The sequence below is a fragment of the Phoxinus phoxinus genome, assembly GCF_949152265.1.
Source record: "Phoxinus phoxinus genome assembly, chromosome: 15".
NCBI lineage: Eukaryota > Metazoa > Chordata > Actinopteri > Cypriniformes > Leuciscidae > Phoxinus > Phoxinus phoxinus.
Genome location: NC_136890.1, coordinates 8,754,250 through 8,780,968, shown reverse-complemented (window position 1 = coordinate 8,780,968; position 26,719 = coordinate 8,754,250). Strand labels below are relative to the sequence as shown.

Genomic DNA, 26,719 nt, shown 5'->3' with positions numbered 1-26,719 from the left:
CATTTGTTTAAATCAAGTTCACGGATAATTGTGCGTGCATTTATTAGCCTAATCATTATGATACTAAAATCCTAACAAATAGGCTATGCTATGTACAAAAAATCAGATGAGTTCTCTCGAAAAATCTCTCGTTCACGTTCATTGTATGAAAAGTGATTCGTTCAGTTCAGCGTTCGGCGAAAATATGAACGTCGTTCATTGAACGCGTTCATGCACAACACTGCCAATGATGCACACACGACGCGCAGAAAGACGCGCAACAGTAGTGGCCAGACAGCGCGCCGGAATGGAATTCTCTTTCGCACTTGAACGAACAATATTGGGTCGATATTGATATTGGGCCGATATTGGGTCGGTTCATGTTCACATCGTAAACGAACCGTACCAGAGTTCGTTTGGAACCGTACCGAGACCACCACTTCAGCTGGGTCTCGGTTCGATTGTTTGGTCCGCACCCGAGTTCGATTGCTGTATTCACACCTGCCCAAAAGGTCCGCACCAAGGGGGGAAACGAACTAGAGTTCGATTCAATCGAACCAAACAAGGCAGGTGTGAATACACCCTAAATCATGTTTAATTTTGACTTCTCTGTGCATGCTCTTTGAGGTGGACCCCATAGACCTGCATGATATGACTGTCAGACAACAACGGTTTGACCTAAAAATATAAAAATTTAAAATACTGTGGAAACAAAGACACCTACATATTGGATGCCCTTGAGGTAAGCTAAAACATATAAAAAATTAATTTCAAAGTGAACTATCCCTTTAAGTTGTTCAGTCAAGAGCAGTGAGTGATTTTCTCTTTTGATGTTTAAAGGCCGTGTTGCAGGTACAATTTTTCAACGAATTTGTGCAATTTGCTTGTTGGTAATGAACATTTAAACTGTTATCCATTGTATTTTATGTTGTTGGGCATCACAAAACGGAATATAATACGAAAAAGTAGGTACTATCTTACAGCGGCAACGATTCTCCTTTCCGCCACAATGCATTCCATGACGTCACATTGGGGAGAGAGTTTACCAAAGCCCGCCTGGAGAGCGTTGAGAGTGACTAGAGAGACGAGTAGTAGACGAGAGTATTCAGATAGCGCAGATCATAGAACATGATCATGGTCTATACAACACATCTATAACTCTGTTTAAGTTGGTTCATAAGACTTCGTGAAAAAAGTAAACAAACAATTAACATAGGCTACTCGTGCGTGCTGGCTTGAAGGGGACCATGATCCTGAGATGTGTGTATGCTATCTTCAGCACAAACGGATTCAGGCAGCATGCATTCAGCATTCAGTCACATCTGGTCGCGGGGTGAGCTCCTCGACCAGCGACCAAAACGCACTCACTGCCCTACAGCACAAGCTTTCCAACGCAGTTTCCACGGGACGGCACCGCCCGCGTGAGCACCTGCCAAACAGACGTGCGGCGGCTACGTTTGCAACAACATTTTCACCGGAAGGAAGAGAAACGCTTAGAAACGCCCATATAGCTAGCACGATGCCTTCTATTTCTAGATGACAAAGACAAATTTTACCAGTACTATGACAAAGGCTAGCGGTAACGTTACTTATCTGAACTAACGTCATGATCACCGCCACTATAAAGAAAACGTTGATTTTTCACTCGGTGCTATTCAATGACAGTAAAAAAATATGTGTCGTTATCTCATTGCTGCGTTGCTAAATGATAGCAACTCACCAGGACACTTCACCAACTCTCCACTCATTCTCCTCGGACCATGCATTTCATCGGCTTTGACGGCCATCAGGCTACCTTTCCTCCACGTCTCCCCAACGTGACGTCATCACCGAATTGCGTGAAAAAAAACGTTAATACCAAAAACGTAAAAAACTGGTATTTAAGACCATTTTTGAGACATTTTAAAAATGACATACATATCTTGAGTGATTTATGTACCCATTAATCGACAGTGGTGGTTAACCTGCAAGTAACATTAAGTAACATTATCAGCATAGACAGAAGAATTATATTAGAAAATGACATTGCTGTCACTGTGACCTAACACACGGACCTAATATACACCTTAAATTAAGTAAGCCATTTCCTGTGACTGTGTGAAACTTACGATTCATTAGCTATAGGTAAATAAATAGAACATAGTGAAAAAATGAGAATATGATCAAAAAAAAGTTTTACAAATACCAGTTTGCAGTATCAAGCAGCATTCCAGACTGTTTTTTTTACCTTAACTGAACAGCTTCGGAGTCATTGGAATGGTTATATTAGTTTTTTCGGGTTGAATGGTGGTCGTCTCGCACCCCCCTATCGCCTGTGAGCGGAAAACTTGCAACTTTGGGCCGGCAGGCCGCCCGTGTATCGCGTGATATCAGGTCTCGCGATGTAACGAATTGCTTTACGGCAAAAAGAAATCTGCTAAAATTCTGTCATTATTGCACTCCCTCGTGCTGTTCGAACCCGAATGAAGAAGACGTTATAAAGGGATAGTTCAACTTTAAAAGGAAAATTCTGTCATCATATACTCACCCTCAAGTTGTTTCAAACCTGTATGAATTTCTTTCTTCTGCTGAACACAAAGGAAGATATTTTGAAGAATGTCAGTAACCAAACAGTTAACTGGTCCCATTGACTTCCATAGTAGGAAAAAAAAAATACTATGGAAGTCAATGGGACCAGTTAACTGTTTGGTTACTGACATTCTTCTAATTATCTTACTTTGTGTTCAGCAGAAGAAAGAAATTCATACAGGTTTGAAACAACTTGAGGGTGAGTATATGATGACAGAATTTTCATTTTAAAGTGAACTATCCCTTTAAAGAATGTCCCATCTGCTTTGATGTCGTTGATCAATAGCCTCTGGTATCTGAGGGTCGACAACAAGTTTTTCAACAGTGTTATCAATTATCTATTCCGAAGCTGTAGGGGGAGCTCTATAGAGAAACCTGCGAGCAAAAAGCGAGAATACAGCAAAGAAATTCCCGAAACTGCATAGTCCTGCTTTAAGACAGTTAATGGTAGCTTTTGCTGTAGTGTCACATTTATTTTGTCATTAATCGGAAATAATCCAGTGAGATTTTTGTATGCACAAGGAGATCTGATCTCACCATCATCGAGTCCATATGGGATTACTTGAAGAAACAGAAAAAACTGCGACAGACTAAATCCAAAAGAACTGTGGCAACGTCTCCAAGACTATTGAAGAAACCTCTATCAATAGAAACTTCATATCATCGCCACAATATATATTGTCATAATGCCTAAGCCTAGCCCCTAAAGCAGCATTTCACTAACAAAACTAAAAATGCATAAATCACATTAAAGTGCAGTAAAAAAAAATGTCTCATAGCTTTCTGTCTTACCGTTTACTTCAGAAACCTGCTCAATCTTCACATCTTTCTCTGCAGCTTTGGTTTTGGCTGCCTGTGATAAAAAAGAAAAAGAAAAAAGGCAGCACATTTCACAGCTGCATAGTTGACATAACTACATAATTATCTGCAATAGATAGATATATTGTTTTATTTAATGCCATGTCAGTATAGAAGGCTATTTTCATGGCAAAAATGTAATTACAAAAATACAAATATCATATAAATACAATAAAACCAAGCAAACAAACACAACAAGTCATATTATTATTATTTTTTAAAATTAACATATGATAAAAAATCCAAACCATTTTCAGGCATAATCTTACTACATACCGGTAAGTCCTTAAGAGAAATAACTTCATAAAAGACCATTCTACTTGTATTATACCCAGGACAGTCCGATAAAATATGTTTAACAGAGAGGGAAATCGTACAAAACATGCATAAAGTTGGGTTTTCACCTTTAAGCAAAAAAGCATGAGTCAAACTTGTATGACCTATACGACATCGGGTGGCCCTACAAATCCTAAGGTTGCCCTACAAATAAAGCTGATCCGTCAGTTTGACTGGATAACTGTCAGTTTTCCTTCATGATTTATTTTCAGGCATCATGAGAATAACGTTATACTTGGTATTTTAACGTGACATGTTATAACAGGAATATCTACGGCAAGAGCTCTTTTTCAGTCGCTGCTTTCATTTCCTCGTGATTATTTTCTTTTTTCCCTTTGGAATCCGCTGTAAAAGTATGAAAAAGGACACATTTGTGGTCTGTACTCCCGAATTTAATTTACGATATATTCCATTAATTATTCACTGGAATGCACAAAGAATCTCTCGTTATTCTCCTCAAATCATCACGTCTCTTTCCAGGTTTGTTTTCACAGGAAAAATGCAATTTATAATATGTCAAAATGACGGAAATCACTTTGAAATAGAATCACGTAATGCTAAAGTTAATGAACATTTTTGATTAGGGCAACATAAGTTGCATAATACATATATTACTACAGTGATATTTAACCAAAGACTCACGCTTTTGGGCTTATTTGGTCTGTTGAAAGTACCTTGTTGATGCTTTTACACTTTTAAATTTCCTTTAAAATTTTCGATGGTTGAAGAGTGAGTAGATTTTTTAACGTATTGCGTTCATAGAGCGAACCTTTCACTGATTGTTTACAGTTTAACGGAAGTTACACCCATAATTCGAGCAAAACGTCATGAGGCGTAGGAATAAGGAATAAGAGGCATGGAAGTTCAATTAATGGACTGCAATAATCAGTACTACAAAAGTCTTGTTTTGAACTATTGTTTTATAAATATAATTAATTCGACCACAAACATATGGAGGATTAAATAAGATTGAATTTATGCAGTAAGATTTTACAACTAATCACTGACCCTGTACCAGAACCAGGTTTTACGTTTCTTAAGCGTCAAATAACAATGACTCTGAATTTTATTCACCGACATCGGGATGTTGTCAGTGCAAGTCATGGTACCACAAGAGCTGTGGAGAGGATAATGGCATCTGAGAGGAAGATGGTTATACCTGCAAAGACTGCCTTTGAAGAAAATGCAGCAAAATATTCAACTGGCCTGACTAGGCGATGTGATGGTATAGCTACATGAAATGTTAAAGTGCAGGGAACTACACTAACCTTTTCCACTGGTGGCACTTGCGCTACTAACTTTTTCAGTTACTGGCGCAAAACATGATTTGGTCGCACAAATTATTTATAGTAAGCCGCTCTGGATAATAATGAACAATAATGAAACTGTATTGCATACAGATGTGCTTTTTATTTTACTTGCCATCTTTTAAACCACATGCCTTCTTGTTTTCTTTAACAGTGGTTGGGATAGATTTAATGCAATAGAAAATACAGTACACAATGTGCTAAATGAATTTCTTTTGGATTTCAACATGCTATGGTTGGCACAGATGGGCAGACTCCTGAACTCTTAAGGAAAAATAAAATAAATATAATCCATAAAATAATATATTTTCAACAGCTATTGACTATTCGGTATTAAAGATACAAAAAAAACAAAACAATGCATGTCCACTTCACAATTAAAGGGGTCATGACATGGTTTTTTTTATTTTATTATTATGTTCCCTTAGGTGCAATTATAGTATTACTATAGTTTTTTTTTACAAAAAACTTTTAAAATGTAGTGATTTATGACCTTTTCCCACCCTGTTTCTCATCCTCTGATTCAAACAGTCTGTTTTGGGGGTGTTTCCCCTTTAAGAGTTCAGTGTTAACGCCCACTGTTATGATTGGCTAACGTCAGTGCCCATGCATCAATTATTAACGCCCCCAGCCAGAACATTTGCGGATTCGGCGTAACTGTTTAATAGCGGGTGATGCATGCGAAGCGATGGCTCTTGCAATGATAAAACCTTATATGTTTGAGCCGGAATCAGAGGAAAATGAAGCATCACCACAACAACGAAGACTGGATCAGCCCGTGTCCACATGGAAAGTGAAACTATTTTGAAATAATAAAAAAAAATTAACCCGAGACACTTGAAAACGGATTATTGTTGCATAATTATCTTATAGCTTCATTTGCTAACAGTTTAACATTATTTAACTAATTCCAATGAAATGATAGGGTGTACCACGGACAAAAATGCATGCACAGGCCATCTTTGAAGATGCAGCATTGATAAAGGCAACATTTTTAATTTTCTATCACATGTAACGTTAGGCCTACTAGAAAGGCGACATATTTTCAAGATTCTCTTATACAAATATGTTTATATTAGCCATGGTAAAAAGTAAGTTTGCGTCGTCGTCATTGAGCCCATAGTCGGCACGGACTTATCTTTGAGCAACCGTTTTCTGGCAAAGCCAATCATCATATTGGGATTTTTTCCTCAAAACAGTCATCCTTCAAATGTATAGAACACTGCCGTGACTGGGACGTCCGCAAAAAATAAAGTGCATCCATTTTTCCCTGACGACTGGATCTTTCAGCGTATTTAAAAAGTAGTTTAAAGTTTTAAATACATTACTTACAGTTTGCGTCGTCGTTGTTGAGCCCAGAATAGACGGCACGGACTTATCTTTGAGCAACAGTTTTCTGGCAAAGCTCAAAACAGTCTCAAAACAGTCATCCTTCAAATGTATAGAACAAACGCTTAAACTAACACTGCCGTGACTGAGACGTCCGCAAAAAATAAAGTGCATCCATTTTTCCCTGCCGACTGGATCTTTCGCAGCGTATTCAAAGATGTAGTTTGTCCACAGCCAGGAACAGCACATCTGCGGCGTCGTAATCTCCCTGTACACACAGACCCACTCGCTCTCCGTCGACTGAACACTTGTGAGGCGCACGGCGCGCGGGCGCGACAACGATACGAAATGAGCGTAGTTGTCTTGCGCTTAAAGCGTAGCTGTCTTGCGCTGGAGGCGGTCATATGCAAACGCTGGTACGTCACTTCGTACCGTGACGTCACTTCTTACCATGGATCCAGAACGAGCTGTATTTAGAGCTTGATTAAATAAATTATTCGTTTATAATGGGGAGGACGTCTTAAGCTATGAAACTTGCAGGACGTTTTAATGGTACAAAGACCTCTTATATACCAAAAGATCAAGGCAAATTTGGTTTCTCATGTCATGACCCCTTTAAGTGAAATATAATAAGCCACAAATAAGGCTATATTATAAGCTACATTGAACTTAATTATCAATTCAGATTCCTCACTTGCTTGGTTTGCTTGACGCCGAAATGCAGTGGGGAGTGCTGCTGCGTCATGGGATATGTACCCGTCTCTACACTTCGCGTGCTTCATACTGTCATTGTGAAGCTTCAATTTACATGAAGCTGCGCTTACATGGACACTTATAATCGGATTGACGGCTCAATCGGACTAAAAAATCTTCATGTAAACACCTTAATCGATTGGATTGAGCTCGATCCGAATGAAATTTCGATCGGATTGAAAGGGGTGGTTTATTCCTTTTGTAATGCGATCGAGAGAACATTTAAACACTTGATCGGATTGAAAACCGAAACTGAAAGGACTGCGCATGTACAATGACGTATGACGCGCGGAACGAGCTGTTCTTCCTGTTGAAAGTGTCATATAAATGAGTGTCCCGTCATTCTAAAATTCTCATTTTGTACTGCTGTGACATATAAATTTCCCCCTGGGGATTAATAAAGTAAATCAAATCAAATCAAAATTTCACTCAGTGTCTGTGAAGTGAAGCAGGACCACGTCTCACCAGTCCTTGTTTTGGATTCTCATCCACAGAAGACTGGTTTTGGCCGCGGGGAGGGGCAGTTTTTACTGCGTGATAAATATAAGCAGCACGGCAAAACGGTTCAATGCTCATTGTTTCCAAATCATGACCAGAGACGGATTAATATTACGTCTGCTGTTTAAAACAAACAAAGAGCCAATAGAGGAGAATAGTTATGCGCGAACAGCGTGAAACTTGTGACATATAAACGCGCACATCAACACGATTACTTTATAAGTCGCGGGGCTGAAGCCAACTTTATGTGTTTGTAAGACTGAAAATAATTCAAGACATTTCAAATGAACTGAGAAATGAAATACTATTTTTGACCCCTTCTCCTCCAATGACCATTTGCCCAAAGACACAGTGGGGTTCCCTGCTGTTTCTGATAACGATCAAGACCTGTAGGCCAAGATGTTTGTGTATGCACGGGGGAAGTGTAAATACCTGATAGGTCAGTTTTGAATGTCTCACAATTTGGGTTTTAGTCACATGGTCAAGAAGGATAAATTAGGTTGAAACTGTTGTTCTGCCCCTTTTTTCCTTTTCTGGAGCTCTGGCTCTCACATTCTCGTGGGCTCTCTTCCTTCATCTCTCTCTCTCTCTCTCTCTCTCTCTTTATCTCTCTATTCTATCTCTAAGGTAACATTTACATGCTGGTTAAGATTATTTGGTTTAAGTTATCATCAATTCATTAATCTACTTTGTAACTATTTTAAGTGTAACCATCACCATATTTTGTCATTAAATCTTTCGATTACAGCTAGTGTGCTAGTTTTGATTTGGTCTTAACTTTTGTGCTACATAGTGCAATACAATACTATCACTCTCTTTAGTCTATAGCAACGCTCTCCCACGTATGAAGCTATTGTAACTGTACTTATTTTCCGTCATTGGTATAAGTGGCAGTGAGTGGAACAGACAAGAAATGTACAGCTTTAAACCATCTTGCTAATAACGTTTCTTTAGTCGCTCGGCAGTCTTGCAGTCTGAACCCCTGAAAGATTTCCACTCTTACATGTTGAATGCTCAGAGCACGTTATAAAACGTATTCTTAAAATACACATTTCTGTTTTAATAAATGCTCATGGTAAATCATAGCATATTGCCTAAAACATAAGGTAGGTACAAAAATAATCAGTGATACATTTGCGACCCATTAAAAATTAGGGTCGCAATGGCATTTCAAAAGGTCGCATATGCGACCATTTTGGTCGCAGTGTAGTTCCCTGAAGTGTTTGTGTGTTTTGTTTGTACATTAGCAGGAATGTAGCACAATATGGAGTTATAATTAGCCAATGTGACAAAATTAGTTTTGGTTAAAATCAACAAATAATCGTGAGTTGATCGTGATCTCAATATTGATTAAAATAATCGTGATTATCATTTTGGCCAAAATCGTGTAGCCCTAGGTGATCCTCTTCAGCTTTAGCGCGCGCAGCTCAAACGGCAATGCACGACTAATAATGACTATATTGGGACTGTCATATTACATAACATTATACAGAGAACAATATTGTAATAAAACATTGTTAATTATTTGGGTTTAGTTGCCGTATCGCGTTGCTCCAGGAAGAGCGTCATTCTCAATGGCACGTAGCTTAGTTCAAATTCACTTGTGCATTCTCGTAATTTTGTGCAGATATAATTTGTAATATTATGTTTATTTTGTATATATCTGATTAATCACATATAGCAAGTGTTTCTTTGAGTTAAATAACGCGCTAGCAAAGTGCTCCAGTTTACCGGTATTCATTCAGCACGTGCAGCTCAAACAGCAATGCACAGCTGTTACGTTATTATGTAACATCAAGATGTGTGGTTTGGAAGTTCTTTGTAGTTTTTCGTTTCTTTGTATTGTTTTCTGTCGCTGTCCGTTTCTACTTTCTCTTTTACAGGTGATGTGCTGATTGGTTCACCTCTGCTGTCAATCAGCTGAGGGGAGGGTTTTGGCATACTGACGTCGGAGGACGAAAGCCAATCATATTGTTACCGGAAGCCCGGGGAACTACAAAAGGACACATAACCTCAATAGAGGCGGCGGCCTTTTGTTTTGTGAACTTGACCTGATTGTGCGCTCGGTATTTTTTGTTATGCTTGTTTTGGGTTATAACTTAAGTCTTGTTAGTGTGCTTTGCCGTCCTATTTCCTTTATTGTTGAAAAGAGCTGAAAGTGGTAACATTGTGTTTGGCTGGATAGAGGAAAAGGGATAGGCAAGTTATGTCACGTGACGTACATTGTGCACACTTAGTTTGAATTTGCATGTGCCATTTGTTGTGATTTTTGTTTTTATGCAGGTAGAGTAGGGAAGTATAGGACGTCCTGGACGTTGAAGACTTTTTCTTTCTACATTTTTCTTTATAGATAGGTTAGTTAAAATGGGTTAGAAAGATTATTTTTGTTTTATTCTTTTCGTTGTGTTGGCACTGTCTAATTTTCCCTTTTTCCTTTCCAGATCGGGTATAATATAATTAGTTTTCTTTGTCGTGACTTTTCTTTCGTTCTGATTGTAAATGATAATTACTTGTTTAAATTGCTGTTTTCTTTGTTCTCTCTTTATATATATATCTATATGTACATAGATATATATATATTTATGCCCGATTATTGCACACAATAAATGTGTTCATATACTCTGCTGTTTCCTGATGGTCTCAATCGCTTCCCCAGTGTTTTAATGGTAATGGTTGTTGACGGGTGGCCTAATGTTTCCCTTCTAAACTCCCTAGACTTTTAAAATCAGTGATGGGTCGTAACAACAGCTGATAATAACGATGAGTGGGACTGTCATATTACATAACATGAGAACACTATTTTTTTAAATCGTTGTGAATTCATTGGGTTCAGTAGCCGTTTTCAGCGTGTTGTTCCAGGAAGAACGCGTGCACAACAGTCACACATTCTGACAAGCATGCATCTGAGGTGCCATTGGTGACACGTTGTATTAGTCGGTATATTGGATTATTAAATACTTAATTAAATTCAATGATCAAACACAAATGTTTTACAATCCTACTAGCCCTTTTTTTAGATTAAAAACCATTCTCATTAATTTGGTGAGGAACATGTACCGTAGTTTTGAGCAGCATTTGCAGACCCTGTCATGCTGTTGGCCATTTGCCACAGCAGCAGATGCATATTGCAGTATTAAAGGAGAACTTGGCAACTTTTTTAACTTAATAAAACTGTTTAGAAATCATTTGGATTGTTAAACAACCTGTTCTGGTGATATTGGTGATTTTCCCCGCTTCCCCCAGCCTTCCCAGGCGGAAAACCAACCTTGCAACTTGGGGACTACCGTCCCGGCAAGATAGAAATTGTAAGTCTCGTGAGAAGCGAGAACGAGCAAGAAACACGAACTGAAAAAATATATACCTTGGGCTTTTTCTCCAGATCTGCCTCAGTTTTTGGACCCAGAAGGTGCAATACCTAAAAGCCAAAAGAAATATTCACATATAACATTATATAATTACATATAACATATATTCACTATAACATTAACAATGATTTAGACTGATTAGAGCAAGGTAGTAAAACTGTCACACAAACCTGCATATCCACTTCATTCTTGACAATCTTTCCATCAGCCCATTTGAGAGCGGCTCTGGCCTCACCTGAAGAGCACAAACAGACACTATTCCTCACCAGCACAACACATGACTCTCATATGACATATGACCATGCTGCCTCACCCATGAGTATTCCCATGTTGAAGCGGTATCTCTCTGCCGACAGCTGATCTTTGTGTTTCTTGATAATTAGTTCCACCTGTGGAATAGTTATTAGGTCAATGGCGGATAAGGATTCTTATGAAACTATGAAAATCTAGCATATTTTTTAACATTTTTTAATAGTGTTATACTCAATTTTAATAAAAGTACTATAAAATTATCTAAAATATAGAGAGGAAACAATTTCAATAATTGGCCACTAAATAAATAAAAATAAATATGACAATAGAGAACAGTTATAAACTAACTACCGTACTTGATATTTCTGCACTTTAATTTGGAAATACTCCCTATAGTTAGGGCCTAAAATTAACACTTGCCAAGAGCCAAATGAGAGTAAAAATCAGAGTTGGTGAGTATATGAAACTGTGACGCCAGTAACATTTTTATGAATTCTAACAATACATTAATGTGAACAAACATGAACGACGCTCAGGACAGTTGACGGGTCGGCGCTGCATCATCACGATAGTGTAAGCCCTGACAATTTAAATATTCAAGCACAAGAAGACGCAAAAGGGAGATCAATCCAGTATTTGTGTGCTGTGTGGAAAGTCTTGTGTGCTGTGTGGTAAGCATTACGTGCGCAAAGATCCGAAGAGTGCCCAGAAAGTTGCGTCTCAGAATTCTAAACTGAGCTCTTTTTCACATCTTCTTCCACTTGATGGGACTAAGGCCCTGTTTACACGAGAACGTATTTTCTCGGATGTGCCTTTCGTTTACACGGCGACAGCGTTTTTGGGGCTTAAAAACGCAAAAAAGTGAAACCACCATCCAGAGGGGAAATCTTAAAAATGCTCCACCATCGCGTTCCCGTCTAAAGGGTAAAAACGGTAAAAACGCAAAAGTCTGCTAGACAGTGAAGGCGTCGCGTACGCGTTTACGTCACAGGCATGCGCCAGTACAGGAAAATAACAAAACATCATCAAACTAAAATATAGCATTAATTTCATTGACACATTTTTTTAATTTTTTTTAAATTTTTGAGTGACACGCGAAGAGCACCGAGGGTTAAAACAGCAGCTTTATCGTATTAAACATGTGAACTGTGTCAGCGGCTCTTTCACTTTCAGTGCTTCACATTGCCACCTAGCCGCCTGGAGTGCACACTACATCGAATTGCACACACTTTTGCGTCACCATTTGCAAGCAGATTTCCCCCCATAACGCTCGTCTAAACGCAGAATAAAAAGTGATAACGCAACGGCACTTTTGCGTTTTCTCTTCAGATCGTTTCCATGTAAACATAGCCTAATTCACACAAAATCATGTCAAAAACTAAAATAACGAGTATCCTAGTACTAGTGAGAACTTAATCTGGAGAATTTTGGAAATATTCCAAGTTGGAAACTTAACAGGAATTTATGGGAATTAATTGAAAAATTGGGGAAGGTAATTTTTTTTGGTAATATACAAAATAAATATATATTTTTTTTGTGGTCAGGAGCTGACGAGAGGGTGTCTGAATCTGAAGACTGGAGTAATGCTTCCATTCGAAGTGAAAATGATTCAGTGTCACGTGATCCTTCAGAAATCTCTAGACCTTCCCATTACACAAGAGGAGAATAAAATTGCAATAACCTCTATGAAATCCTGCAAATCACCAGGGGTGGACGGGTTTCCAGCTGAATTCCAGCTTTTTCTAGAAAGTATGTTAACATAGTGGCCCCAATTCTAACAGAAGTCTATATAGAGGCATTTGAAGCTGAAGTATTGCCTAATACTTTCATGGAAGATAACACTGATACCTAAAAAAGATAGGGATTTAACAGATCCGGTTAATTTTAGGCCAGTAAGTCTTATTAATGTGGACTGTAAGGTGTTGACAAAAATGTTAGCTTCACGGTTAGAAAAGGTTCTACCAAGTATAATTTAGAAGGACCAAGTGGGCTTCATTAAAGGAAGGTCATCAGCCGATAATATGAGAAGGCTAATTCATCTAATGTGGCTAAATTCTTCAGAAAACACCCTGATCGCAGCTACATCCTTAGATGCCAAAAAGGCTTTCAACAGGGTGGAGTGGGGCTTTTTGGCCGCAACCCTGTCGAGTTTTGGATTCGGTCATACTTTTAGGTCTTGGGTTAGTTTGTTAGATAAAAATCCTAGAGCGGCAGTGATGACAAATGGCATGACTTCCCCATTTTTTACAGTTTCAAGAGGTGCTCGTCAAGGATGCCCATTGTCCCCGTTATTATTCACAATAGTTTTAGATAGTGCTGGGCGATATGGCCAAAAAAAATTATCCCGATAAATGTCAAATCTTTATTTCTTTCAAGTTTAAAGACAGATTTTTGCTCCTAAGTGAAAGTTGTAGAAACCAGAGTGTTAATTGTGGTTTTAAACTACTCTTTATTGTCATTACATATCATGACAAACACTTGCCAAACAGGTGAACATTTCACAAATCTGAGGTAGAACATTCAAACATTTGTATTTTTTCCTTACCAAAATAAATATCTTTATTGGAAAATTAATTTCTTAGTTGCTGCATGTGCTAATGGATATATTGTTTCAATTCTTGAAACAGGTTTGTGTTGCCTGACTTTGATGGCACGTATCTTCAGCATAGTTTGCAGTGCAGGCTGCAATATTGAAACGCATATTTGACAGTTTGTTGACAGTAGTATTAGCTTCAGTTAGGATGCAGATTTACTATGTTAAATGTAAGTTCATTAAAATAAAACAGTAACATCTGTTTTAAAAAAAAGTGTTACGACCATTTTTATTTGGTAAAATGTAATATTTTGACTGTCTGAGTTTTATTAAAATTAACCATTGGTCATCCAGTATCATGCATTTAGATCATGATAACCACAGATAAAACCAGGCATAGTCTATAGCACCTCACTATCATGGCAAAATGTAACTTTATGGGTTCTATGGTATTTGTATGAAAAACAGTAGCCTAAATAGATTATTAAATACTGTAATTATATTCCATTAGTCCTTTATACATTGTCTACATTAATAATATAACAAAATTCAATATTCCACATTTCATGGTGCAGTTAATATTACTAAGCTAACTTTACGTGGAGGATATAATGTTATTGAATTATGAATCACTGCTGTCAAAGATACAAAATAATGTGGACAAATGGGTGTTCAATTATATATCCATGATGATACCTGTGAACATTCCAGACCCTATCTTAAAAAGATATGACAAAATTATCAAGGACTTTTTATGGGAAGGAAAAAGACTGAGGATTAAAATTAGCAAGTTGACCTCCCCAAGAGACAAAGGGGGCCTTGGACTACCTGATGTGAGGATGTATAATATCTCTTTTGAAATGGCCAAACTGGCTAAACATTGGGACGAGACAGATTCTGAGTTGGACTGGATCAAGATAGAACAGAAACTGGCCTCACCATTTCATCCCATTAGCATTCTTTACACAATGCTCCGGAGATAAATGGGACTCAAATCCAGTGACAATACATTCAAGACATGTTTGGAGCAAAATTCATAAAGTGTGCAGGACAACACATTATAAACAGTCATAAGCATCATTGTGGAATAACCCTGAAATTTGTATAGGTAAAGCAGTGGTGTTTTGGAAACATTGGCAGCTTAAAGGGGTAACTGTAATTGGTGATCTGTATGAGAACGGAATTATGTCATACTCTGAATTGGTGAAAAATATAATATTGGGGGCCAAGAAAACTTTTGAAGTATCTGCAGATTAGATATTGTGTCAAGAACAAATTTAATGCAAGTGATAACCCTGTTTATGCCTATCTTCAGTTGCCACGTGAAGCTCAGAACGCTTCTATGTGTTACAAATCAATGCTTAGTGTAACTGCAGATACCTGTAATAACCTGAAAACAATATGGCAGAAGGATTTGGGGATTAATATCCATGATAATGACTGGCGGTACATCCTATCTAACATGGGTAAGAATATACGGGAAGCTAGGGGGAAATTCATTCAGTACAAAATAGTACTACATAGATATTATTATACACCATAGACTTTACAGGATGGGGATAGCTGGAAATAATCTATGCTGGAAATGTAATGAAGAAGAGGGTACTTATTTACATATGATTTGGGAATGTTCTTTAGTTCTGGTGTAAAGTTCTGGCAGTACTTGAAGAGTGGATGGGGTCTAATTTACCTGTAGAACCACGACTTTGCCTTCTTGGAGATAAATCAGTGATACCCAACACAGCAAAAAATACATTTACCCTTATTAAGAGTAATGATGCCAGGATGATTTTACGAAATTGGAAATGCCCCAAAACCCCAGACCTGAAAGACTGGGTTGAGATGGGATGATTGAAATGGCTTAATATGAGAGTATGTTGGGGAGAATGCATAAATAGGGAGAAATGAAAAACATGAGATAATTTTTGGCAGCATATAAAAATGGTGTAAATGAATAGGACTGCTCAACAATTGTTTAATTTCCTTGTGTTTTTGTTTTGGTTGTATTCCACTGATTGTGACTAGTGGCTGAATGTGTAATTGCAAAGACTATTACTGAAAAATGTGGTAATGTACTCTGAAGTGTTGAGTGTTGAACAATAAACAAAAAAGTTGAATTACATAAAATAAAAAAAATGCATTAGGGACAAGAAAATTGGTTATTTGTCAAATTCGAAGAATGTTTTTGTAATTTATGACAGTGTGAGTGAGTTTAATTTGTTGATTAATAGATTGTTAATCTAGTAAATGATTCTGAACACTGTGGTAATATAAAAACTCTCCCAACAGCATACCATTTCTTTTGAGCCTAATTCCTAGTAAAATAAAAAATTATATAGTTGTATAATATCACTTGTGATGGTATTGTGATGGCCAGACGTGCAGTCTATCAATAACATTAGAGCGACAGCACTACCAACGCCCACAAGCGACTTCACAGTACAGAGACTAGCAACACACAGCGCCAAAGTCGCTGGCGGTGTGAACGGGGCTTTACAGTCGTTAAGTGTGTCCTCGGCCTTAGGTGACTTATGGGGGATTTTTTTTTCAGGGGGGAGTGTGTGTGTGTGTGTGTGTGGGGAGGGTAATTTTTGACCCTGTTTTTTATTTTTTTTAATAATCTCACCTAAATGTCTGCTCAGGCTACATCTACATTAATCCAGATACGTTTGAAAAAGACATTTTTGTTTCAAATCGATCTCCGTCTACGCTAGCATTTTCAAGTATTTTCCAAAAGTTTCTTGTCCAAACTGAAACACCGGAAAATGCTAAATTCACCTTACAGCGAATGAGTAAACCCTCATAAAAGCTCAGAGATGATTAGAGGCAGAACAATAAATAATAAAGTTATCACGCAATACTTCTGGCAGGATCATTTTATTTAGCTAAATCTCTCACCATTTACTGATGCATCCAGGTCACTCTCACTCACTATTCTAAAACTAAACTGTTTAAGCAGGTCAGCAAATGCAAGTAAATGTTCTGTCATCTTTGCAGGACTGTGATATGATCAGCATCAGGGAATAACATTATAATCTCGTTCACGGTAGAGAAAGCTGCTTTTATGTACAAAGTTAAATGTAAACACAGCTTTTGTGTCTTTAACAGCTTTTTCTATATATATATATACTGGCCCTGATAATCATCACAAATACTTATGTGAAATGTTGAATTTTCTGTCAAATTTGAACCATGGTATTTGTAGAAGCGAATTTGTAAAGCGGAATTTTTTTTAACAGAAATTTGCCTGTCGAATATTATAGGTTGTATTTTCAAACAGAATTAATATTTTGGAAGTGAAATCTGAAAGTTGAATATGATATTATTGAAATGAAATAATGAAAATGTGTGTGAAATGTTTTGAATTGAAACATTCACAGCTTAAATATACAACCATGTTGAATTTCAGCCCATAAAATTCAATGCATTAAAATGCAAGCACTATTAATGCAATGCATACTTTTTCAATTAGTGCAATTCAACAAGCTTTTTTCTGTCAAAAACATTTGCCATTATTTTACTTCCGTATCAATAACCCTAAGTAAGTAGTGTGCTGTGTACATGTGATCGAGGAACGTTTCCAGCCTCGAAAGTTGCCAGAATTGTGCAACCCTAGTGAAGACTATGCAGTGTTATTTTACATTTGCTTAAATAATTAAATTGCTGTACCTGAAAACTACTGTTAGACCTACTTGAAATAACTGAAAAGCACTGTTTATTTAATGTGTACTTGTTACTTGTCTTTAATAATGTTTTACATTTATATTAGTTAGGCTAGTAGTTTTAACTGTGGTCTTAAAATTGGAATAGAGAATTGTGAATCTTGAATGGTATCTGAAATTTTGCTGTCATTACTGCCTGTTTTGGCAAAAAACATTTCATGGCCGGTAAAATATCTTTCCCCAGAATGTGTCTGAAGTTTCAGCTCAAAATACCCCCCAGATCATTAATTATAGCTTGTCAAATTTGGCCCTTTTTGGGTGAGAACAAAAACGCTCAATTTTTGTGTGTGTCCCTTTATATGCAAATGACCTGATGCTCCCCGCCTCCGTTCAGAAGGTGGCTCATCTTGAAATTGAAAGCTTGAAATGTCTACTTTTAAACAAAAACTATTCAAAACGGACTAGGCTACTAGTCTACGGTTCTTTGTGACATTTTTCATGAACGGGTCAACACCGCTCAATAGTTAATATTGTTCTTTGGTGTTCAGTTTATACAGGTTTTTCAAATGTTATTTAAATAAAAATATTTGTTTTTCTATCTCAAAACCTCTCTTTTTTTCTTGATTGCCATATTTGTTCTCCTCCTATAATATCTAGTCTATACTCACACCACAGAAAAACTTTTTGTGAACATTTGTGAATGAAGCGTCCTTACTGCATCCTCTATCTGCTCAGGTGTGACCAGCACTCCCACCCCACAGGCAGTCTCAAACTCACGCCGATCCACATGTTCCTGAGGGTGACTTTTCACAAAGTCCAATGCCGCTGAGAAAAAAATAACAGCAATAAAAATGTCAACAAGTGGTGAACAGCAAATTAGTAAACTATGAAAAAGGACCTTGCTCATGAGAACTAATCATGCGGGGGAGAGACAGTATTTTACATTTACATTTATGCATTTGGCAGACGGTTTTATCCAAAGCGACTTTCATTGCATTATCCTATACATTTATACATAGCATAGGTATGTGCAATCCCCTGGGATCTAACCCACAACCTTGCGTTGTTAACCACTGAGCTAGAGGAAAGCTATTAACATTAAAGGGATGGTTTGGAGTAATTTCAACCCAGGGTCCTTTGCACCATGACCTTGAGTCAAACACCCCACCCCCAAAAGCTTTTTTTTCCTTGGTTGAACACTATTAAAGTTAGAGCTTATTTAGAGATTTCCGGCGAATGGCTTAGTGGAGGCGCTAATGGATCCGAATGTTGTATCTCGTAAATTACCCCACTAATAATGCCCGGAATGGTATCAGACTTCTACAGTAGTACAAATAGGTTCTGTACTCATAAAACGAGGCATTGTAAAGTTAAGTACATCAGGAGTTTATTGAAATAACACTTGCCTGATGGCTTATGCTACACTAACACGGACGTCAAGGTCACTTCAGTGATTTGGGAAAAGCCCGTAAAAGTCTTGCGCGATCACCTTGCTTAAAAAGTTTTTGGGTATATCCAATTTTTTTTTTTTTTTTTTACGAAGTGTTGACAACTTAGTGTTAACTAATAATTGTTGCAAACTGGTACTATCAACAAAAAATGTGTGCATTCCTGGATCTGGGCGTCGTTAATCTACATCCTTATGCATCGCTTTCTGCCAGGACTTTTATCCAAATCACAGAAGTGACCTCGCCGTCCAGGTTAGCAGTAGCATAAGCCATCAGGCAAGTGTTATTTAAAGAAACTCCTGATGTACTTACAAACTTTACAATGCCTCTTTTATGAGTACAGAATCTATTTGTACTACTGTAGAAGTTTGGTACCATTCCAGGCATTATTAGTGGGGTAATTTACGAGATACAACATTCGGATCCATTAGCGCCTGCACTAAGCCATTCGGCTGATATTTCTAAAAAAGCTCTAACTTTAATAATGTTTGACCAAGGGAAAAAAAGCTTCTGGGGGGTGTTTGGCTCGAGGTCATGGTGCAAAGGACCCTAGGTTGAAAATACTCCGAACCATCCCTTTAAGTGACATGGCATTTGGCGCACAGAAGCCAATGGCACTTTTCGATATACTTAGAGACACATCCGGTCTTCAATGGCATGTGATAGTGGAGAGTGGCATGTGCCACTGACATTGTCGCCAAACACGGACACTAACTGACACGACACCTGACTGACATCGAGTCACGGAACATGTCATAGTATGTTGTGACACCTCCAGTAGTGACTGACAGATGAATTGAGCAGCTATAATGATCTAATTGTGCCACAAAAGCCTAAATAAACAGCCTAATTTAGTGATATTTTAAATGTCAATTAAATGCATTAAAGTTGGTAATATTTTTGTCAGTTTGTGTGGCACATGTATTTGAGTGGCATGTGCCATTGGATGATTTGACCAATTTATTTATTATACACATGGTAATTCCATAAAATTATTTTTGATATATTAAAGCCACTGTTGAGAATCTTGCGCTGGCCAGCGTTACACTTACTTACACTGACACCTACCGGCATGTCCCAGAGCAGCAACATGCAAAAATAAAGGTTTACAGTAACAGATGCAACTGTTAAAGGGGTGGTTCAGGATTTTAGACATCGGGCCTCATTTTCAAGGTAGCCTGGTTGTTATTCATCAGTGGAGACAGTTTAAAAAAAAAATTCATCCAGTCCTTACAGTTGCATAGTTCTCCAATGCTAGGCTAGCGCCGGTATTTTAATTTTTTTTTTTTTATTGTCTCCACTGATGAATAACAACCAGGCTAACTTGAAAATGAGGTCCGATGTCCAAAATCCTTTAATGCGTTATTCGTGGTGACATATTGTAGATTTATTTTGTGTCTTTCCTAGAATGGGCAGTTTGCGACATTGCGTGATAAACAACGTACAGACATGACACAAATAACATGTTTGAAAAAAATATTACAGACCTTAATGCGTTTAATTGATATTTAAAATATCACTAAATTAGGCTATTTATTTAGGATTTTATGTCACCATTACATCAGAAGAGCTGCTGAATTCATCTTTCAGTCACTACTGGAGGTGTCACAACATACGACAACATGTTCCGCGACTCGGGGTCAGTCAGTGTCAGTGTTTGGCGACAATGTCAGTGGCACCCACTATCCACTATCACACGCCAATGAAGACCGGATGTGCCACCGGATAGCAAATCGACATGTGCCATTGGCTTCTGTGTGTCAAGTCTAGTGTTCTCTGCTACAGTTTTCTCTTTTTAAATAGCCTTTTTGTACTCCACAAAACATTGGTGCTGCATCACTCCTATTTTATTTATAATAATTTCTCATTTGTTTAAAAAAAAAGTTTAAAATGACAAATTCTTGATTCGTAATCAATTATATTGATATACATAAATTAATTTAAGAAAACAAAACATTATAGACACTAAGAAGAAGAAAAAACAGCGTGACATAATAATAAAGACAATCAGATACCTGACAACTGCAGTTCCGTGGTTATTTTTCGTGTAATGATGTATTCTGTGAGGAAAGAAAGTCGATGCGTGTCTTTAAGTCGTGTCACCATACTGTACAGCAGAGTGCCTGTAGTCTTGTCAATGCCAGCGGACCCAAGCAGCCCTTGAGCCTGAGAAAAAAACACATCAGCAATATTACAAAACTTTTTCAAACACCTCTCGTAATGTAAGGTAAGGAAATTGCCATGCAAGTTCTTTAGAGGCTAATGACTTTTACAGCGCACAACAGCAATTATTCATTATGCGTATTAATTCATTATGTAGCCTACCACTTCGATGGCCTTCTTGAGTGTTGATGAGAGCAATTCATTTTTCAGGGTTTCCTTAGCTTTCTGCTCACTAAGGCCAATTGACATGAAAATAGACACAGCGTCCGCCATTTTCCTTCCTGCACACACGCCGGTTTACACTTCCTGCAGAAGGCGTGGATTCAGATTTGTACGAACCATACTTTCTCCAATCAGATTTGCTTTCACGCATCCTTCCACCAATCGTCGGTGCGCCTCTAGTCTGTTGACACTTGGTTGCATCAGTCGAACCAAAAGCCACTGGACGTTGAACTTGAGCGACCGTGGCATAGACATAATAAATACATATATATTTATAGTATGTATTTATTATGTCTATGGACCGTGGTGTAGTTTGCCTGAGGTTAGCTTTTTTTGTGGCGATTGTATTTAGGATTCAGAATTCATAAAGTTGGGTTCATTTGTCACTGATCAGAGCTTTTTTTATTTTGGGTTTTTTTGGTCGAGGGATTATGATGTCTTTTTAATAATTGTTTTATTACATTTTTTTTGTACTTCATTTTTTCTTCCAAAACATACAGAGATGACATGTTTATGACAGCTACAACTTTGTATACAGTGTACAAAATGTAACAATATGTTAAATATCATCAGAATACAAATGAGAAAAGAAGAGTTAACAAAGAGCTGAAAAATAAAAAATAAAAATAAAAAAATAACATGAGGGTAAGATATTAATCTGTACATCAGTTACATTGTACAAATTAAAGTCCTTACAAATTGAAGATGTTCTACTTGCTTTCTTGAACGTGTAATTGTATTAAGATACATTTTAAACTCTCAAAAACTCAGAAAATAATGGTTTGTTGTTGGTAAACTTACATTTATGGATAGAAAACTAAGAATATAAATTTAATTCATAACAAAGCAAGCGTTATTTTTAGTTGGATCAGGATCAAAGTAACCAAAAATAATTTATTTAAAAGTTATGGATAGGCTATATCTTGCTGCATAGAACATTAAAAGAAAGGCAGACATAACTGAAAGATTTCCAAAAACTTTACATTAGAGATTACATTACATTTTCACATCACATACTTTGCTTTGCTTTGCTTTGCATAGTGACTTTTCATCCCTCTCATTGTCTCAAGATATATAATAAAAAACTCTTTAAAAAAACAATAATCTTGGAGGAATTTTGAAAAATTTACATCTGTGTATGTAAAATTTCAGCAAAAGCAACACATTATTTATTATTACAGAAGACACCTTTTTATCCTTTATTAAACGTAACAATTTCCCATGTATCAATATCAGTCCTGCAGGTATTCTTTGTTGCATCAAACTGAACGAATCATTCCAGAATGCGTACACCAAATTAGCTACAATGAAAAAACAAGTGTTCATCCGTTTCTCTAACTTGCATATTTGAAATAAATTTAAAACACAACATTAAATCTTATTCTTAAAAATTGATTTGCAGGGTATATATGATTCATAATTTTAAAGTGCATCTCCTTACATTTAGGGTTAACAGGAAATGAGAGGAATTTTATTTTTATTTTTATAATGATGGAATATATAAGTTCCCTTTACAGGTCCTGACATTGTTGTAATAAGCAATTCCTTTAAAATTTGTTAGAGCAATTTCAAAAATCAAAGCTTACATTTTCTATCAAAAGATCATGTATTTTAGGTATTATCATTGAATATTTCAAATGTTAATTTACTCATTTAATCATCGGCATTGGAATAGGCTTGAAAATTGTATCATATATTTTAGAGGAGCAACTTAGATTGTATTGACCACAAAAAGCATCATGGCCCAATACACTCCCTATCCATAACATGTGTTGCTGACCATATGCTTTTCTGCCACCACTCATCAATAAACAAAGATTGCCTGCTCACTGTTATACTACAGTATACATCTCCAACAGTATCGAGCTCCAACATAGAGCGTGGTTTCCTCCCATTGACAGACAGATCATGACATGCGTGATTGTCCACATGCAAAGACTTTCGGGGTGAACAAGCAATGTTGTGACCTGGAGGTACATGAGAAAACGCTAAAATCATTGGGTTGAAGACAGAATAAGTAATTTCATCAACTATATACAGTACAGATGAACTGTATATTAACAGATGCCATGAAATGGGTCCACAATCGGTCCTTGGTATCGCCAGGTGTAGAAATGAACAGAATGAACAGTACAAAATTCCAGAATGGTACCACATAGGGCATTTTCAAAACACATGCATATGAGAACCTACTATAGATTTGTTACAGAGATGACAATAAGGATCAGATCTAACCTTCATTTTATATAGAACATTTGGAGTAATGTATGCTCTATTAATAAGATTGTAGTGGATCATCTGATGTGCAAGGTGGATGCAATAAAACACCTGGCTTTGAAAACACGAAGACTTTTCTCCACCCAAAATCTATGTAATAATCAGGGTTTTTCCTGGCTCAAAATGAGGCGGAGGTGCTAAAATCCTGATCATGTATTTTATTAAGATAATTAAATGTGTATTTTTCATTGACCATCATATAGCCTACTGTGTTTCCCACAGTATTTTGTGGGTGGAGCTCGGTACCTGGCTAAAGGTACGATTTTTTTTTACATTTTAAAGATAAATTCATTAATCTGGTGCTCTTTGAGTCTCCCGAATCCCCTGTTAAAAATAAATAATCCCCCAGCCAACCGCCCAAACCTATATTCTCTGATTTAGATATCTGCATCACGTTACAATTATTATTATAAATTAAAGCTGCAAGCAGCGATTGCGGGCCCAAGCCGGTGGCACCACCACCCTGGTGCCTTTAGTGGAACTAAAGGCACCGGGTGGCGGTGCCACCGGCTTGGGCCCTCCATCGCTGCTTGCAGCTTTAATTATATATATATATATATATATATATATATATATATATATATATATATATATATAATATAAAAAAAAAATATATATATATATATATATATTATGTAAATTCTTTTTTCCCCCTATTTTTAACATATATATTATTATATATATAATAATATATATATATTATTACATTTTTGGATGCTAAACTATTCTTTTTATAGGCTTTGTACTTTGTACACTCACGTTCCAATATAGAAAAATTAAAAAAAATATTATGAACGGCACAAACTGTACAAATGACTATTTAAACAGAGCAGTGTAATTTTTATATGTAAGGTTGACTATTTTATTATTATATTTTATTAAGGCTATAATGAACATTCTGCGATGTCAAGATTGCAATGCTGGAATGCTGTGTGTGTGTGTGTGTGTGTGTGTGTGTGTGTGTGTGTGTGTGTGTGTGTGTGTGTGTGTGTGTGTGTGTGTGTGTGTGTGTGTGTGTGTGTGTGTGTGTGAAAGAGAGAAAATACACATTCAAACCACAATATCTGACTTCCTGTTGGTCGGAGCTAATGACTGTAAATTAGAAAGTTGTCCGGATCGAAGAGAAGAATATACGTACCGAGTTTGGTTACTGTAGGTAAAACTATAACTAAGTTATAACACACTTTATGCATCCTTTTTTAATCATAAATTTGTTTCCTCGCCACGGCCAAACCGTTCGAGATATCAAAAATCCCCAGGCAATTTATCATCTTCCATGTCTTGACTTCATGCTGACCGAGTTTCGTGGTCATCGGATGAATTCTCTAGGAGAAGTGTTTCAAATGCGAGAGCAAGCGTTCTCCAATCAACCCGTAATAGCCGACTTCCTGTTGGGCTGGCGTAAAACTTGACCCAGGGAAAGTTGTTCGGCCCGATTAAATCTATATGTGTACCGAGTTTCATATTAATTCATGCAAGCGTGTTTGATATACGGACAAGTGTTCGAATCCCATTCCAGGGGGCGCTGTCGAGCCCCCCTGCCACGCCCGGGTACCAGCTTCAGCCTGGCCCTAATGGTCGCGGGTTCTGACCTGTGTGCAAAATTTCAAGAGTTTTCGAGCATGTTAAGGCCCTCAAAAGTGCCAGAGATTTTGCACACAGCAGAGAAATGGTTAAATTAAACTAGCCCCCCTCCTCACACACACACACACAGAGGGGCAGAGGGAAAATGCTCCAAACAGTACACATTTAAACCAAAATATCTGACTTCCTGTTGGTCGGAGCTAATGACTGTAAATTAGAAAGTTGTCCGGATCGAAGAGAAGAATATACGTACCGAGTTTGGTTACTGTAGGTAAAACTAATACCCCATTTTTGACTAAAGGTGGCGCTACTGAGCCCCTTACCACGCCCGTTTCTGAAACTTCGCACATGTCTATTACACAATAAATGTCAAATGCATGTTGAGTTTCATGCAATTTGAAGGATGTTAAGAGCCTCAAATGCATCCAAAAAGAGTATAAAAGTTTAAAGCGTTGCCATGGCGACAGTATTAAAGATATCAATAATCCTTTCACAGGTCTACATCTGTCGTGTGTTTACATTATACAGATGAAGTTTGAAGCAAATCGGGTAAAAATAAGAGGGTGATTTCAAAGCATTTCAAAAGTGACACACTTCCTGCTGCCAGTTGGTGGCGCTATAACTTTGACTCACAATAGTCACATCCATGTGATCGGCCTCTTACAGCGAACACACTGCTGAAGTTTCATCAAGATCAATTAATGTATGAAGATGTTATAACACACTTCCTGTTTCCAATATTCGCCATAAATTCGTTTCCTCACCACGGCCAAACGATTCGAGATATCAAAAATCCCCTCGCAACTTTTCATCCTCCATGTCTTGACTTCATGCACACCGAGTTTCGTGGTGATTGTTTGAATCGTCTAGGAGGAGTATTTTAAATTCCATTGCATGTGTTTTTTAAACTACGCCAAATAGCCGACTTCCTGTTGGGCTGGGGTAAAAAGTCAGAGCATGAAGGATATATGAACCGATGAGATCTATAAGTGTACCGAGTTTCATATTATTTCATGCAAGCGTGTTTGATTTATGGACCAAGTTTTCGGACCCCGTTCCAGGGGGCGCTGTCGAGCCCCCCTGCCACGCCCGGGTACCAGCTTCAGTCCGGCTCTAATGGCCGCGGGTTCTGACCAGTGTGCAAAGTTTCAAGAGTTTTTGAGCACGTTAAGGCCCCCAAAAGTGGCAAAAACCTTGAAAAAAAATTTATTATAAAGAAGAAGAAGAAGAAGAATATATATATATAAATAAATATAGCCGCAAGCAGCGATTACGGGCCCAAGCCTGTGGCACCGCCACCCCGGTGCCTTTAGTTGCACTAAAGGCACCAGGGTGGCGGTGCCACCGGCTTGGGCCCTCCATCGCTGCTTGCGGCTATATTTATTTATATATATATATATATATATATATATATATATATATATATATATATATATATATATAAAACCGCCACCCCGGTGCCTTAGATTTCCTGTGCACAACGGGCAATAACGTAACTCTGCTTTGACTGTCGAGAAGAAGTCTGCTTTAGAGCTTGCATCAGTGTGGGTTTTGCAAAAGTGCGCATCGAGGGCACATATAAGAA

At 37.5% G+C, this 26,719-nt stretch overlaps 1 protein-coding gene across 1 annotated transcript in view; it reads right to left on the bottom strand.

Annotated features, from left to right (window-relative positions):
• The window catches only part of qars1 (glutaminyl-tRNA synthetase 1), a 46,435-nt gene extending 25,013 nt beyond the window's left edge, over positions 1–21,422 (bottom strand). Inside the window, exons 1-7 of the mRNA XM_079638673.1 lie at positions 21,214–21,422; positions 20,904–21,054; positions 18,156–18,265; positions 11,307–11,382; positions 11,164–11,228; positions 10,990–11,043; positions 3,340–3,400 (exon numbers count right to left, since the gene is read on the bottom strand). Coding sequence (XP_079494799.1) covers positions 3,340–3,400; positions 10,990–11,043; positions 11,164–11,228; positions 11,307–11,382; positions 18,156–18,265; positions 20,904–21,054; positions 21,214–21,324 — 628 coding nt within the window. The 5' untranslated portion in view covers positions 21,325–21,422. The remainder of the gene's footprint in view (positions 1–3,339; positions 3,401–10,989; positions 11,044–11,163; positions 11,229–11,306; positions 11,383–18,155; positions 18,266–20,903; positions 21,055–21,213) is intronic.
• Between the last annotated feature and the right edge of the window lie 5,297 nt (positions 21,423–26,719).